Raw genomic sequence first — 15,429 nt, forward strand, 5'->3', positions numbered from 1 at the left:
GCAATATCTATATGAAAAACATTAAACTTTGACCTCCAAATTACACCATCACAAATTCAATTCCAGATAGATGAAGGACCGAATAAATTTTGGCTAAACTGTTCCCCTCACCCCCAAGTTAATATGTTAAAGCCCCAATTCCCAGTAGGAATTTTACTGTATTTGGAAATAGGTCCTTCAAGGAGGTGATTAAGTTAAAAAAAAAAGGGCTTTAGGGTGGGCCCTAATCCAATGTATCCTTGGGGGTGGGCCCTAATCCACTGTGTCCAAGGGAATAACCGAGGTATGTGCCCTTGACCAGGAATTGAACCCGAGACCCTTCAGTCTGTAGACACACAGGGAAATACCAGAAATAGGCACCAGGACAGAGGAAAGACCATGGAGTATCTGGCAAGAAGGCTGTCATCCGTAAGCCAAAAGGAGAGACCTTAGAAGAACCAACCCTGCCAACACCTTGGTCCTGGACTGCCAGCCTCTGAAACTCTAAGACAAATTTAATTTCTGTTGCATAAACCACCCAGTCTGTGGTATGTTATGACAGTCCTAGCAACTAACATGAAGTCTAAAGGAGAGAAGTAAAACAACAAAGTTTCTAAAAGATAACACAGAATACCTTCATATCTTTGAGCAGACAAAAATTTCTTAAGTAGAAAACAAAAAGCAGTCATCCACCATAAAAAAGATTGACATGCCTTGCCAGTATGGTTCAGGGGTTAAGCACTGACCTATGAACCAGGAGGTCACGGTTGGATTCCTGGTCAAGACATATGCAGGGTTGTGGGCTTGATCACCAGTTGGGGGAGTGCAGGAAGCAGCTAATCAATGGTTTTCCCTTATCATTGAAGTTTCTCTCTCTTACTCTCCCTTCCTCTCTACAGTCAATAAAAATATATATATATATATATATTTAAAAGATTTACAGATCAGATATTAAAATTATAAACTTCTGCTTACCAAGACACCATATGAAATAAAAAGGCAAACACAAGGTGGAAGAAGATATTTGCACCACATATATCTGGCAAAGGACTCATACTCAAAATATAGGAAAGGAAGCCCTACATATTAAAAAGAATAAAGTTATATAACTATACCTTTAAAAATATAAAGAAGAAGAAGGAAGAGGGAGAGAAAGAAAGTCAATAAACATACAAAAAGGTGTTTAACTTCACTAATCAGGAAAAGGCAACTTGAAACCTAGTAATTTGAAGAGCAATTTGAACTCTCATACTTTGCAAACAAAGCATTAATAATTTTAAGCTAATACTGAAGTACCTGTATTGAGAAATATAAAGTCAGACTCTAACATGAATGTTAACATTTTCAAAAATATCTTACCTCTTTTTGTACAAGGCTAAATTTTTCAAGTAGTTTACATTTTTCTTCGATTAGTGTAGAAAGTTCTACAGCAAGCTTTTTCTCTCTTTCTAAATAAAAAGTTAAAACACAAAAACATTTATCCATAAAGATTTATGTACCCCTATGTTCAATTACAATATTATGTACAAAAGCCAAGAAATGAAAACAACCTGACAGAACCTGGTTAAAGAATATGTGATGTGTATGTACAAGTGTAGTATAATTAATTATACAATGGAATACTGCTTAGCAATAAAAAGATGAAATATTCACATTGGTGACAACATGAACGAATCTTTTGAGTTCTATGCTAAGTGAAATAAATCAGACTAAAAAGAACAAAAAACATGATTTCACTAATATGTGTAATATGAAACAAAAAGTAACAAACAAAAACAAATTTACAGATACAGACAACAGAATGGAGATTACCAGTAGGGAAAGGGGGTGGAGAGAAGGCAAAGTTGGTAAAAGGGGTCAAATATATGGTAATGGAAGGAAACTAGACTTCAGGTGGTAAGCACATAACAGAGTACACATATGTAGAATTATAATCTTATACACCTGAAGATCATCTGTTATTAACCAATGTTACTCCAGTAAATTTTTTTCAGTTAATATTACCATGTGTAAATTCTTTAAGTTTTAAAATTATAAACAATGGTGAAGTCTAAAGTAGAAAAAAGAGCTTACCCACATAAAGCCGGCTTCTAATCTGAAACAAATTTTAAGTAAAATTACATTAAAACAAATACACATTCAAGTAAATCTAATTTATTTCACTTATACTGCCAACTTAAAAATAATACTTTTCTTACTGCCTGAGTATGAATTTGTTAATCAAAATTATTCTATGTCCAATAAGAAAAATGCAACATATTAAAATCTCTCTATTAAAAGTTCACAATGTATATTAGGATATTGAAAGTGCTGAAATAATGTATCATTTAGCCCATTGTTCCTCAAACATATTTGACCCTGAAACAAACAATTTCAGGAAACCCCTATCATCATCTCCCCTAGTGCTAATATCCAAAATAACACAATTTGAAAAATCAAGGGTCGTGGATCTGAACTGACTATAAAGAAACAATAAACACTACCTTTCTATTCTCTAACTTCTCTCTCCCTCTCAAATAATAAAGGAAAAATTCCAGCTTCAGGGAGATCAGATTTAGGGATAAGGTAATTTAAGCAATTATAAAATTTAAAAAACAAAATTTAAGCCCAGATGGTGTGGCTCAATGAGTAAGCAATCACTCATGAATCAAGAGGTCAGGATTCAATTCCTGGTCAGGGCACATTGCACAGGTTTCAGGCTCAATCCCCAGTCAGGGGCTACCCAATAAGGGGCGTGCAGGAGGCAACTGATCAATGATTCTTTCTCATCACTGATGTTTCTATCTCTCCCTCCCTCTCCCAATCTGAAATCAATACAAATATATTTTTTCAAAACGTTTAAAGGAAGGTACAGTAAGTAGTATGGGTAAAGATGAGGAATAAATTAGCGAACTGAAACATCAGATTGAAGAACTCCCTCAAAAAATAACAGGAAACCACAAAAAAAATTTTTTTAAGTTAAGAAATATAGAAATCTTAAGCATAAGGGCTAACATCTAAAACACAGTAAACCCAAAAAAGAGAAATAAAAATGTAAAATGCAAAAGAAATTTCCCTGGATTAAAAAAATGATAAAAGATCTCATTAAAAGAATAGAAATGAGAGTGCAAAAAGGTCCACATGTACTGTGGAACTCTTATATGTGGCATAGCAGATGAGCAGGGAAAGGAGAGACTATTCAATATGAAGCTGGAAAAAGTGGTTATATTGGGGAAGGGTGTCAAAAATTATACTGAATCCCTATCCCATATCAAACAAAAAATTGGATTCAAGATGAATCAAGGACTTACATCTTAAAAGCAAAATTTTAAAATTAAGAATATCTGCTCATCAAAGAACACTTTAAGAAAAATGAAAACAAGTTTCATACTGGGACACAGACTATACACATAATCAATAAGGATAACATCAAGAATAAAGAACTCCTACAAATAAGAAAACAACAAACTACTTAATAAAAAAAACTTAAGCAAAAGACATAAAAAACTTTTCCCAAAATAACAAACACATATGACTGGTAAATTTAGTAAGAAATTACAATCTCACTAGTGATCAAGGAATTCAAATCAAGACCATTATTTTTCCATTCAAATGGCAAAACAGCAAGTGTTAGAGATGACAGAAATCAAATGTATCTCTGGACCTCTTAGATATTGCTGGTAAGGGTATAAATTGGTACAGACAATTTGGAAAACAATCTGGCATTATGTTTTAAAAGTAAAAGTTCCCATATACTCTATAACCCAGTAATCTCATACTTAAGTATATTCCCAAGAGAATATACTTTAAAATACACACCAGGCCATTACTGGTGTTGCTCAATGATTGGAGTATTGGCCCAAAGACTGAAGGGTCTCGGTTCGATTCTCAGTCAAGGGCACATACCTGTGTTGCAGGTTAGATCCCCTGCAATCATAGGGGTGGCTACCAATCCACATGTCTCTCTCACACCAATGTTTCTCTCTATCTCTCTCTCCCTCTCTCCTCTCTTCTCTCTCCGCCCTCCTTCCCTCACTCCCTCCCTCCCTCCTGCCTTCTACTCTCTCTAAAAAGCAATGGAAAAAAAATATCCTCAGTGAGAATTAAAAGGGAAAAGAAAAAAAGGTAAAATAAAAAACAGGAGATATATATAAGAATATGTATGGAAATATCAGGAGAAACACTTTGCAAAATTTGAGTGTCTAACCATTATGCTGTATACCTGAAATTAATGCAAAACAATACTTATGTAAACTGTAATTGAAAAAAAGTATTTAACTAAAAATATACAGAGCAGCACTAATTGTAATAGAAAAAAAAAATTGAAAACAACCCAAATGTCCAAGACCATAAAATCTAAAAATTTTAGTATGCTCTTACAATGTAATTTCTACAGCAATCAAAATGGAAAAAAAAAATTAGTCTCATGCAAAAATATGGATGACTCTTAGGAATATAGACTGGAATAAAAAAGTTCCAAAACATGACATAGAGCATGAAATTGTATAAAATCACATATATACTTTTGATAAATAAATGTAGATAGAACAAAAAAAAAAAAATTTTTTTTGGGGGGGGGGGCTTTTAAAAGTTTATTCACTTCAAAACCTTTAGCAGAGACAGGGTTCTGTTCTGGGGTGGCCTTGACCTCCAGAGCAGCTCTGATCTTACCCCTTCCCCAGACAGAAGCCTGGCCGCTTCCTCCCATTGAAGGGATGCAGGCTGGAGGCCAAGGCCAGAATGTGCTCACCCCAGATGGGAAGGTTTGGGCCATTCCAACAGAGGATCAAAGTTTGGGGCTCCAGCTTCCCCTCACCCTCAGGGTGAGGGGGTCTTTGGGGGATGGGGAAGCAAGCAGCCGCTTCTCCATCTGGCTGCAGGGAGCCAAAAAAAAAAATTTTTAAGGCTTGTGAATTACAAGGATCAGGATAAGGTTACCTCTAGTACAGGGAGGTAAGGAAATGAAATAAGGGGGGATCATCTAACTATAAATGATCCTCAATGTTTGTTTCCAGTTTGAGTGGTATATTCACATATGTTTGGCATACTTTAAAAACAAACACAAACCAGCCTATATAATAAAAGCCTAATATGCTAAGTGTCCCTTTGTCTGGTCAGCCATCCACCCAATCAAAATGTAATAAGCTAATATATGCTATGGCCTCTCAACTGCTTCTACGTGCACTGACCACCAGGGGGTAGACATTCAACGCAGGAGCTGCTCCTTGGTGGTCATTGCACTTCCTCTACAAAGAAATCCTTTAAATTTTTTTCAAATATATATATTTTTTTATTTCAGAGAAGAAGAGAGAGGGAGAGAGAGATATCAATGATGAGAGAGAATCATTGATCACTGCCATCTGCATGCCCCTACTGGGGATCAAGCCCACAACTCCAGCATGTGCCCTTGGCTGGAATTGAACCCGGGACTCTTCAGTCCACAGGCCAATGCTCTATCCACTGAGCCAAACTGGCTAGGGCTCCTTTAAAATTTTTACACTAAAAATATTCCTCTAAATCCATATTCAGTTTCTAGTAACTACACATTAACATGAGTGATCCATGTAACTACAACCTAACCTGTTATCTTAAAAGATGTTTCTCATATTACTTGTTCAATCTGAAGTCAAAATGAACATTCTCTTAGTATGTATATAGCATTGGTTACTTACCGATCGAAAGCTTCTCCACAAAAACAAGAAAACAGCAAAAAATCCAACAGTCACTGCACATACCAGCAATTCCCATGGAAAACCATAAGGATTAGAACCTTTTCTCATATCTTCAGGCAATGCTGCCACAACCTTCAAGACAAGAAAATTAACTACCATTATGACAACTCACAAAATCTGTGACTCCAACTCTGAGTTTTATAATACCAGTTTGCTGGACAATAATTTACATGAATATCTTGGAGGGCTCACTGCAGAGGAGAACCATCTGCTAGTCTGTATTCTATTGAAATGGGAAACTTCCTGCAAAAGGTTATGGGCTACCACCTCTGATGGAGAGAGGAAGGTGGTCTTTCCCGAGCCAATCAGGTAAGAAATGGGGAGGGCCTCTACCTACTTCAGACATTCTCTCTAGGCACACAGACTTTGTTAAATGCAGAGATGGACACTAAAATAGTGCCTAGCACCTAGAAATATGCCAGATCCTAAAAATGAGGCAGAGTCCAGGAGCCAAGAGAAAGGCATCCTGATTGTGTGAGCTGAATTATCTAGCTTATTCTCTATGGTTTCTTCTTTTCCTGCATACAAACATTTAGTGAAGGCTTACTTAAATGTTTCCATCTTGCTTCAGCTACAGTGTGAGGAATGAGGCTTAGCCCAAGGGGCTAAAAAGCGCAGTGACTCTCCAGCACCCTTAGCTGGAACCTACTTAGGTCTCCAGCAAACATCCTTGCCCGTCACTCACCGAGGCCACCTTACATTTCTGGTAAGACAGCCCCATCCAGTTCGCTGCACACACCATGCTGTTTCATGCCTTCTCTGCTTGAACTATCCCCTCAGCCTTTCCTACAGACTCAAAAAGACGTAGTCTCGTCCACCCCTCAATTTCCCTGCACTTTCAGTATATCCTTCAGTAAGCACTTCATCAGTTTCTACTTGGTCCTTTTTGTTTTGGCTCCCTTGACAGCATGATGCCAAGTGGCCAAATTATGTCACAGTCCATTTAGAACCCCCATAGAACTGCCATGTGTCTGTATATGAATACCATGGCAACTGCACTTTTTATTTACATAACGAGAAGCAAATAATCATAGTTGCCCCGTTATTTCAAAGGGCTTTTTAAATGTCTAGAGCAAATGGGTGTTTTTTTTAAAACACGGTCACACAAATGTCACTAAACACCTCTACAAAGACAACACTATATATATATACACACACACACACACACACACACACACACTCAGAAAAAAATCCCTGCAACCTGATTATAAACTGAACCTAATCATTTTAAAACACTTGGAGGTTAATATCTCCAGATTTTACATTAAACACGACCTTTTACAAGAACAAGACAACAGAAAGAAGAACAATCTCACTTATGGCAAAGCATCTCAAAAGAGCGTCTTTAACAGAAAATGTGGAACTAGCATCCCAGCTCCCTGTCCAGGCTTAGGCATCCTTTCGGGACCACGAGAAGTTTCGTCACTAAAAGGAACTCATCTCAGAGGATCGGCCAAGTTTCTCAGAGTCGGGGGAACTACGTGTCCCTGAGTCCCGTTCAACACAAACAGCACGACAGAAAGCTTCATTCCTTGGGATCGGGAAACTCTCCACACACCGCGGTCAGGTCCCGCTAAGCCAGCGCTCTCTGGCCGTCCCCGCCTCCGGGTCCCGTCCGCCTCACGCCCCAGCCCGCAGCCCGCGGCCCCGGCTCCGGGCGGACACGGGCTCCGGGACCCCCGCCGCGGCGCTCAGACCCGGCGCCCAAGTCCGCCGCTTCCTCCCCGGCGGCTTCCGCACCCCGGGCCCGGGAGCCCCGACCTCTCCGGGCTTACCCAGCGCAGCTTCTCCAGGACCGGCCCCCAGGACGGCCGAGCAGCAGCCCCGGGCGGCTCCATGGCGACGGGGCCGCCGCGCACTCCGCCGCCGCCGCTGGGCCCGGCGGAACCTAAGCCAGCCGCGAGCCCGGCGCGCTCCGTCCACAACCCAGACCCGCACCGGGCAACCGGGTCAGACCACTGCGGAGCCGGCTGCGGGGGGCGCTGGGGCGAGCGGCCCCGCGGGCCTCCAGTGTCCGCGCTGCCCACGGGGAAGCTCAGGCCACCGCGGGACGCAGGGCGTCCAGGTGACCCGCAACTCCACGCCCGTCCGGCGGGAGCCTGCCACTTGCCCTCTCCTCGCCGCCCCCCCCCCGCGGTTTGGTTTGGGCCAGGCCGCCGAGGGGGGCGGGTGGGGGCGGGACGCAGTAAAAGTCCCGCCTTCTTCGCGCGAGGTTGGTAGACGTGTCCTGGGAGCTGGCTCTTAAAGGGGCCGGCTCTCTACCTGGCAGAGCCGCCCACCTTGGCAGTCCAGGGGGCTGAGGAAATGGCCACCGGCCTCCGGCTCTGCGCGGCGGTGTGAGCCGCTCCGCCCAGAGGCCGAGGGCCTTGGCCCAGGACCTCTCCCCAGCGCCCGGCCCCCTCCATCCCGGGAGGCCCCTCAGCGCGGCGCCCCCCCCCCCAAAGCCCCGCGAGCGCCTCCTGTCGGCGCCCCGCGGGAGCCCTGGCGGCGCCGTACCCCGGGGGGCCCCGCGGATCCCGGAAAGCCGGCCGCCGCCTCCATGGCAGCGAGAAAATGAGCTGCAGACCCGCGCCGGGGCGTCCTGCCAACCACGTCCGGACTTCCGACTTTGGACCGAAGACGTCTCGGGCCACCTGTTGTCGGGACAAAGTTTAACCTCTCCCAGGCCCGGGAGCATCGCTCGGGCTCCTGTGCCCGGCGGGGGGCTCGGGGGGCGGGGGGCGCTCACTGTTACCTGAGTCGCCTGAGGCCTTACGGGGCGGAATTGCCCTGAACTTCGTAAACTCCCAGGTGCCTGCCCAAACGCCAAATCACACCCGCAGGGGCCTTGCCTGGTCCAGCGCTGTTCTCCCCCAGAAGGGAAGCTAAAAGTAGCACCCTGCCCTCTAAATTTAGGGCCCTATTTTTAGGTCTGTAGGATAAAGTAAGGGGGCTGGACCTGTTTGTGGAGATGGTTTTAGCTGATAAAGGTGCAGAGAATAACGCATCTATGAGTCGCCCTTGTCAGCATAATAATCCTCACCAAATGCAGCTTTCCAATTCAAGTCCTCAAGTGAAGCAACTCAAAAAGGAAGATACTTCTCAAAGAAATCACCCAAGAGAACTCTATAGTTAAAATGTTAAATCCATAGGGAATTTTCCTAATGTAAACTGGCAGCAACAGAACTACTGTGCCAAAAAAAAAAGAATTAAAAGCGGGCCCAGGTTCACAGCAAATTATTTTCAGGACCAAAATGCGGCCTTGTTTTTTGGAACTCAACGCTCGCTCTCTCTTGTTTGCCACATCAGCCTAAGGAATTTCAGGAACTATCAGTATCAGGGAGTAGCAGAAATTACCTAATGCTCCCTTTTAAAAGCAGTACACACCCTTTATAGGTATTGGACAGCGTTGTGTTGAAATTATATGAATAGCTTATTATGTTCAAAAAAGAAACAACCAAAATTTTACCTTTAATATTTACAAGGATCTTAGAACAATTACTCGGTAAAAATGATTTAAAAGAAAAAACTCAGTTTCACCTTGCCCATAGCAAAAACAAAGTAAAACTCACAAACTCAGTGTCAGATTCAAACCTAGTTTCCATATGCTTAATAGCCATATAGAAACTTACCTCTTCCTCCAGGTCTTTCAAGTCCATTTTAAAAACTCATGTTACAATATCCTAACCTGTAAACAAAGCTTTGCTAAGCACCCCGTATCCTTGAGAAAGATTTCAGGTTCTAATACATCCTGCAACTCTTCTGTTTCAACACTGACTGTGATCTGTTTTGACACTTGTGGGTAAAGGGGTGCTAAAGGTGGAGTTGTGACTACCAACCCATAATTCAGTTTCATGGACGTCACTGCTGATTAAATATCATACTTACAAATTTTCATGCATATTATTACCCTCTTAAAATCTACAATTGCAAAAAGAATTTGGTAACTGATAAACATTAAATTGCATGATTTATTCTATAGTCTGTTCATATAGAGTTCATAATTTTTGCCAGGTAAAAAATATTCGGAGATAGTTGTTAAGTAGTCATGGGATTTGGATGTCTTTAATAGACCTACTTTGGCCGTGGCCAGGTGGCTCCGTTGATTGGATCATCTTGGACACCAAAAGGTTATGGGTTCGATCTGGTCAGGGTATACACAGGAGGCAACCAATCGATGTTTCTCTCTCTCTCTCTCTCTCTCTCTCTCTCTCTCTCTCTCTCTCTCTCTTTCTCTCTCTCTCTCTCTCTTCTTTCCTCACTCTAAGAATCGATAAAAATATATTCTCTTGTGAGTATTAAAAATAATATTAACCAAGAACACTGGAAATGTGCTAGTCAGAAAACCTTGTCCACAATCTAGAAACTGATTTCCCTTTTGAAGGGCGTATTTACAAAGGTTTAAGTTCTATTGAATAGTTAGTTCCATTTAATTAAACAGGCACTATCACAGTCTATAAGATCTAGTCCTTTGGAAGAAGATCAAACATTTATTTTCCTTCTCTGAACTGTTATGTAAGAGTTGCTCTCAGAACATATTGAATCAGGAATTACCTGTTTAACAAGAGCCAGGAAATTTCCATTGTTTATTCCACACATAAATTAAACATTCTATAATAGTTAATAATAAATATAAATGTTAGAACTCAAAGAGCTTCCTCAATTATAAAATAAAATAGATAAAAAGCGGTATTAATTCCTATTAAGCAATTCAAAGGATGATGTGCACAAAATTTGATATCAGCAGCAAATAGAAAAAATTACCTGAAACATTTAGATAAGAAGAAAAGCAAAGACCCTCACCTACATTTAACTGAAAAATTCTTCAAATTTTCCATTTGCTGTAGCTATTCAAAACTATAATATGGGTGCTTAATAAATGCACTAAGATTGTTAAAATTCTAGATCTAGCAGGAACTTTTCAGATTTAGTCCATACATATGAACTTAAAGCCCTATGGAGGCCAAATAGTTGAAGTAAAGGTAGGGAAATGAAGAATGCATGTCTATTCAATGCAACACTTTTCAGCTTGAGCTTATTGTCATATGAAAATAGGAGACTATATATTCTCTTAGGCTTTTTAAGAGAATCCAGAAATCCAAATTTTTATGTCAACTCACCTATTAAATGTTGGCAACTGGTTCATAATTTTTAAACAATGTGCAAGCTAGTTTTGACAGCTTCTGAAATAGAGTTTTAAGGCCAGTACTTCCCCAGAGAATAAGTGACTTCCCAAGGTCACAAGATAATTAACATTTAAATTCAATATTTTCATGTCTAAAAAATTTCAACCAACATAGTTCAAGTAAAATGTGGCTGATGCCAAAACCAGTTTGGCTCAATGGATAGAGCGTCGATCTGCGGACTGAAAGGTCCCAGGTTCGATTCCGGTCAAGGGCATGTACATTGGTTGCAGGCACACCCCCAATAGGGGGTGTGCAAGAGGCAGCTGGTCGATGTTTCTCTCTCATTGACATTTCTATCTCTCTATCTCTCTCCTTTCCTCTCTGTGGAAAATCAATTAAAAAATAAAAATAAAATAAAATGTGGTTGACTATGTTTACTGAATCTACAAAAATAAGCATACTTAGCATAGCCTTTATAAATAAGCACTTTATATGAATATTGTGTACTGATTAATAAATTATTTCATGAATTTAGAAACTTCACTGGTATTATTTGTGAGGGAGGGGGATAAAAGGTGAGGGATATGTCAGTTCTATGCTGAAGTAGTTTTCTAAGTAAAGTTTTTAATCGACAACTTCATTACCAAATCATATAGAATAAATTCATCATTTCTCTGCACTTATTCAACTATCTGAAATCTAGCAGAGAAATTAAGTATGAGAAAGCCTCTGAAAGCAAAACTATATATGACATTAAGCCCAGTTTTCACAAAGACTCTTATCACAGTCAGTGGCACTACCTACCATCTACTTGGTCATCCTCACTAGAAACCTGGTAAGTTATCTCTTTTCCATTTTCTTCTTGCTACATTCCGTCAATCATTAAAACCAATTAATTATATCTATAAAAGATATATCTGTCCTTCCAATCATTTAAATAACCTCCATCAGCCAAAACCAGGTTAGCTCAATGGATAGAGCGTTGGACTGCAGACTGAAAGGTCCCAGGTTCGATTCTGGTCAAGGGCATGTACCAGTAGGGGGTGTGCAAGAGGCAGCTGATTGATGATTCTCTCTCATCGATGTTTCTAACTCTCTATCCCTCTCTCTTCCTCTCTGTAAAAAATCAATAAAATATATTTTTTAAAAATTAATTTAAAAAATAAATAAATAAATAAATAACCACCATCAGCTGTTAGGCCAAAGATTTAACAAGGTGGCTAGAGCCCAGCCAGCATGGCTCAGTGGTTGAGTGTCGACCTATGAAGCAGGAGGTCACAGTTTAATTCCTGGTCAGGGCATAAGCCCAGCTGTGTGCTAGCTCCCCAGTGCGGGGAATACAGGAGGCATCTGATCAGTGATTCTCTCTCATCATTGACGTTTCTATCTCTCCCTCTCCCTCTTGTGAAGTCAATAAAAATAATAATAAATAAACCATGTGGCTAGTGGCCCAAACCCAACTTACAGAAGGTGTCTCACCTTCATGATGGCTTTTTTTTTTTATTCTGAATATTTGGCAGTATTAGAAATTGGGAAATTTCACACCAAAACTCAGGTAAGTAGCAACCACATGCTTAGGAGACAATGACACTCTAACCACTGAGAAACCCAGCCAGGGGAACACAAAACATTCTTTAATTAATCCCTGTATGTATGTATGTATACATCTTCAAATATGCCATGATCTCTCCAACTTCTGTACTTTTTAAAAATTTCTTGCTAATATTTATTTAGGATTTTTGCATCTCTGACCATATGTGAGATTGTTTCTTTTCTTCTTTTTTATAAACTTTATTTTTATTGTTGACACTATTACAGATGTCCCCTTTCCTCCCCTCTCCCCACCTTTGCCCACCCCTATCCAGCCTCTGAGCATCAACACACTATTATCTGTGTCTATGGGTTATGCATATATGTGGCTAACTACTTCACATTCTTTCATCCAGTCCCTCCCCTTTCGGTCTGTTCCATGTATCCATGCCTCTGGTTCTATTTTACTTGCTAGTTTATTTTGTTCAGTAGATTCCACATATAAGTGAGATCATGTGGTATTTGTCTTCCTCTGACTGTCTTATTTCACTTAGCCTAATACTTTTCAGTTCCCTCCAGGCTGTCTCAAAGAGTAAGAGAATCTTCTTTTTTACAGCTGCAAAGTATTCCATTGTGTAAATATATCACATCTTGGTTATCCACTCATCTACTGAGGGGCACTTGGGCTGTTTCCAGGCATTGTCTATCCTACCTAATAAAAGGGTAATATGCAAATTAACCATCACTCCATCACAAAGATGGCAGTGCCCATAGCCACAAGATGGCACTTCCCAGTCCTCTGAGCCCCGCTGGAGTCCCCCAGTCCGGGCAGTCAGGGGGGGGGGGGGGCGGGGGGGGGGGGCGGGTGGGCACCGCTGAGAGCCGGCAGCATGAGCAGCCTGGCAGAGTGCTTGCTCTGTCGCCCTGACAATGAGGCAAGTGTTCTGCACCTGGGCACAGATGGGCCTCTGGGCTGCGGAGACCCCTGGGCAGCGGGCGTGGAGCGGCCAGGCCCCACAGAGAGCTACTGGAGCACGGATTCGTGGGCAGGGCTACTAGTTGTAAATAATGCTGCTATGAACAGATATGCTTTCTGATTGATGTTTTGAATTCTTCTGATATATATTCCCAGAAGTGGGACTGCAAAAGGCAGTTCCATTTTTAATTTTCTGAGAAAACGTCCACAGTAGCTGCCTCAGTCTGTATTACCAACAGTGCGTTAAGGTTCCCTTTTCTCCACATTCATGCCAGCACTTGTTGTTAGGGATACCTCATTGTACTTTTACTTTGCATCTCTCTGATGATTAGTGACCTTGAGCATTTTTTCGTATCTATTGGCCTTCTGTATGTCCTCTTTGAAGAAGTGTGCAGGACCTTTGCCCGTTTTTTAATTAGTATTGTTTATTCTATTTTGTTTGTGTATAAGTTCTTTATATATTTTAGAAATATCGAATCTATCATTGGTGAATATGTTCTCCCATACAGTGGGCTCTCTTCACTTTGTTGATAATTTCTTTTGCTAGGCAGAAGCTTGATATAGTCCCATTTGTTTGTCGTTTCCTGAGTTCCCTTGCCCTAGGAAACGTATCTGTAAAAGCATTGCTGCAAGAGATGTCTGAGATTTTACTTCCTTTGTTTTCTTCTAAGATTTTTATGGTTTAATGATTTACATTTAAGTCTTTTATCCATTTTTAGTTTATTCTAGTGTATGGTGAAAATTGGTGGTATGGTTTTATTTTTTGCATGTACCTTTCCAATTTTCCCAATACCATTTTTTAAAGACTGTCTTTACTCCACTGTATGCTCTGGCATCCTGTATCAAATAGTAATTGACCATAAATGTAGGGTGTCCCAAAAATGTATGCATACACTTTGAATAATTATAAAATCAGTGTTTATTACGATACATTTCATTTTCAAAATTGAGCTATCAGATATTACAGTGTGTACACATTTTGAGGGGACACCCTGTAGGTGAGTTGATTTCTGGGCTCTCTGTTCTGTTCCATTGATCTATATGCCTGTTCTTATTCTACTACCAGGCTGTTTTGATTACAGAGGACTTGGAGTATAGTTTGATATCTGGTATTGTGTTACCTCCAACTTTGTTCTTTCTCAAGAACTTGTGGCTATTCGAGGTCATATTTAATTCCATATAAATTTTTAGAATATTTTTTCTAGATCTGTAAAATATGCCATTGGTATTTTAATATGAATTGCATTGACTCTATAAATTGCTTTGGGTAGTAGGGGCATTTTAATTATGTTAGTTCTTCCAATCCATGAACACGGTTAATGCTTCCACTTATTTGTATCTTTCTTGATTTCTTTCTTCAATGTCCTATAGTTTTCCAAGTACATGTCTTTTACTTCCTTGGTTGCATTTATTTCTAGGTACCTTATATTTTTGTTGTTGCAATAGCAATTGGGGTCCTGGCCATTGTAGCTCAGTTGGTCGAGCATTGTCCCTTCCATGCTCTGAAAGGTTGCCAGTTTCTTTTCTGGTGCCCAGGTTATGGGTTCAGTCCCACAGCAGGGAGCCTGCAGAGGCAGCTGATAGGTGTCTCGCTCTCACATTGATATTTCTCTCCCTCTTCCTTCTTCTCTCTCTAAAAGTCAATTTTAAAATACGTTTTTTGAAGATAGTAAATGAGATAATTTTCTCAGTTTCTCTTTCTGATAGTTCAATGTTAATGTACTATCATTACAATAAAAATGCCACTGATTTCTGAATACGTATGTGGAACCTAATGAACAAAATAAACTAACAAACAAAACGGAAACAGATTAATAGATACAGAGAGCAGACTGATAGCTCTCAGAGGGGAGATTGAAGGCTTGGATAAAAAATAATGAAGGGAACAAGAAAAAAAATTAAAACCTCATAGACACAGAGATCAGTATAGTGATTATCAGAGGGAGGGGGGTGGGGAAAGGTAATCGAGGGTAACGGGGTAAAGGTAATGGAATGAGATTTGACTTGGGGTGATGAACACACAATATAACATATAGATGATGTAAAATTGTACACCTGAAACCTATATAATTTCATTAATCAATGTCACCACAATAAATTCAATTAAAAAATAAATAAAACACAACCC

General features: G+C 40.4%; 1 protein-coding gene and 1 pseudogene across 11 annotated transcripts in view; one reads left to right on the top strand and one right to left on the bottom strand.

Annotated features, from left to right (window-relative positions):
- LOC311620775 (neurofilament light polypeptide-like) overlaps window positions 1-15,429 on the top strand; it is a 1,158,328-nt pseudogene that overhangs the window by 836,520 nt on the left and 306,379 nt on the right. The gene's annotated exons all lie outside the window — the stretch shown is intronic.
- The window catches only part of MIA2 (MIA SH3 domain ER export factor 2), a 95,866-nt gene that overhangs the window by 50,582 nt on the left and 29,855 nt on the right, over window positions 1-15,429 (bottom strand). For 3 of the 10 annotated variants that reach the window (XM_084867171.1, XM_084867179.1, XM_084867175.1), the window contains exons 1-4: window positions 9,302-9,445; window positions 5,631-5,762; window positions 2,053-2,074; window positions 1,339-1,427 (exon numbers count right to left, since the gene is read on the bottom strand). In XM_084867171.1, the coding sequence (XP_084723297.1) occupies window positions 1,339-1,427; window positions 2,053-2,074; window positions 5,631-5,762; window positions 9,302-9,328 (270 nt within the window). In that variant the 5' untranslated portion in view covers window positions 9,329-9,445. Of the gene's footprint in view, window positions 1-1,338; window positions 1,428-2,052; window positions 2,075-5,630; window positions 5,763-7,465; window positions 7,831-9,301; window positions 9,446-15,429 lie in introns of those variants that run through there. The other 7 variants (XM_084867178.1, XM_084867177.1, XM_084867172.1 and 4 more) reach the window with 4 other exon arrangements.

The sequence above is a fragment of the Pipistrellus hanaki genome (genome assembly GCF_964339955.1).
Source record: "Pipistrellus hanaki genome assembly, chromosome: 1".
Classification (NCBI taxonomy): domain Eukaryota; kingdom Metazoa; phylum Chordata; class Mammalia; order Chiroptera; family Vespertilionidae; genus Pipistrellus; species Pipistrellus hanaki.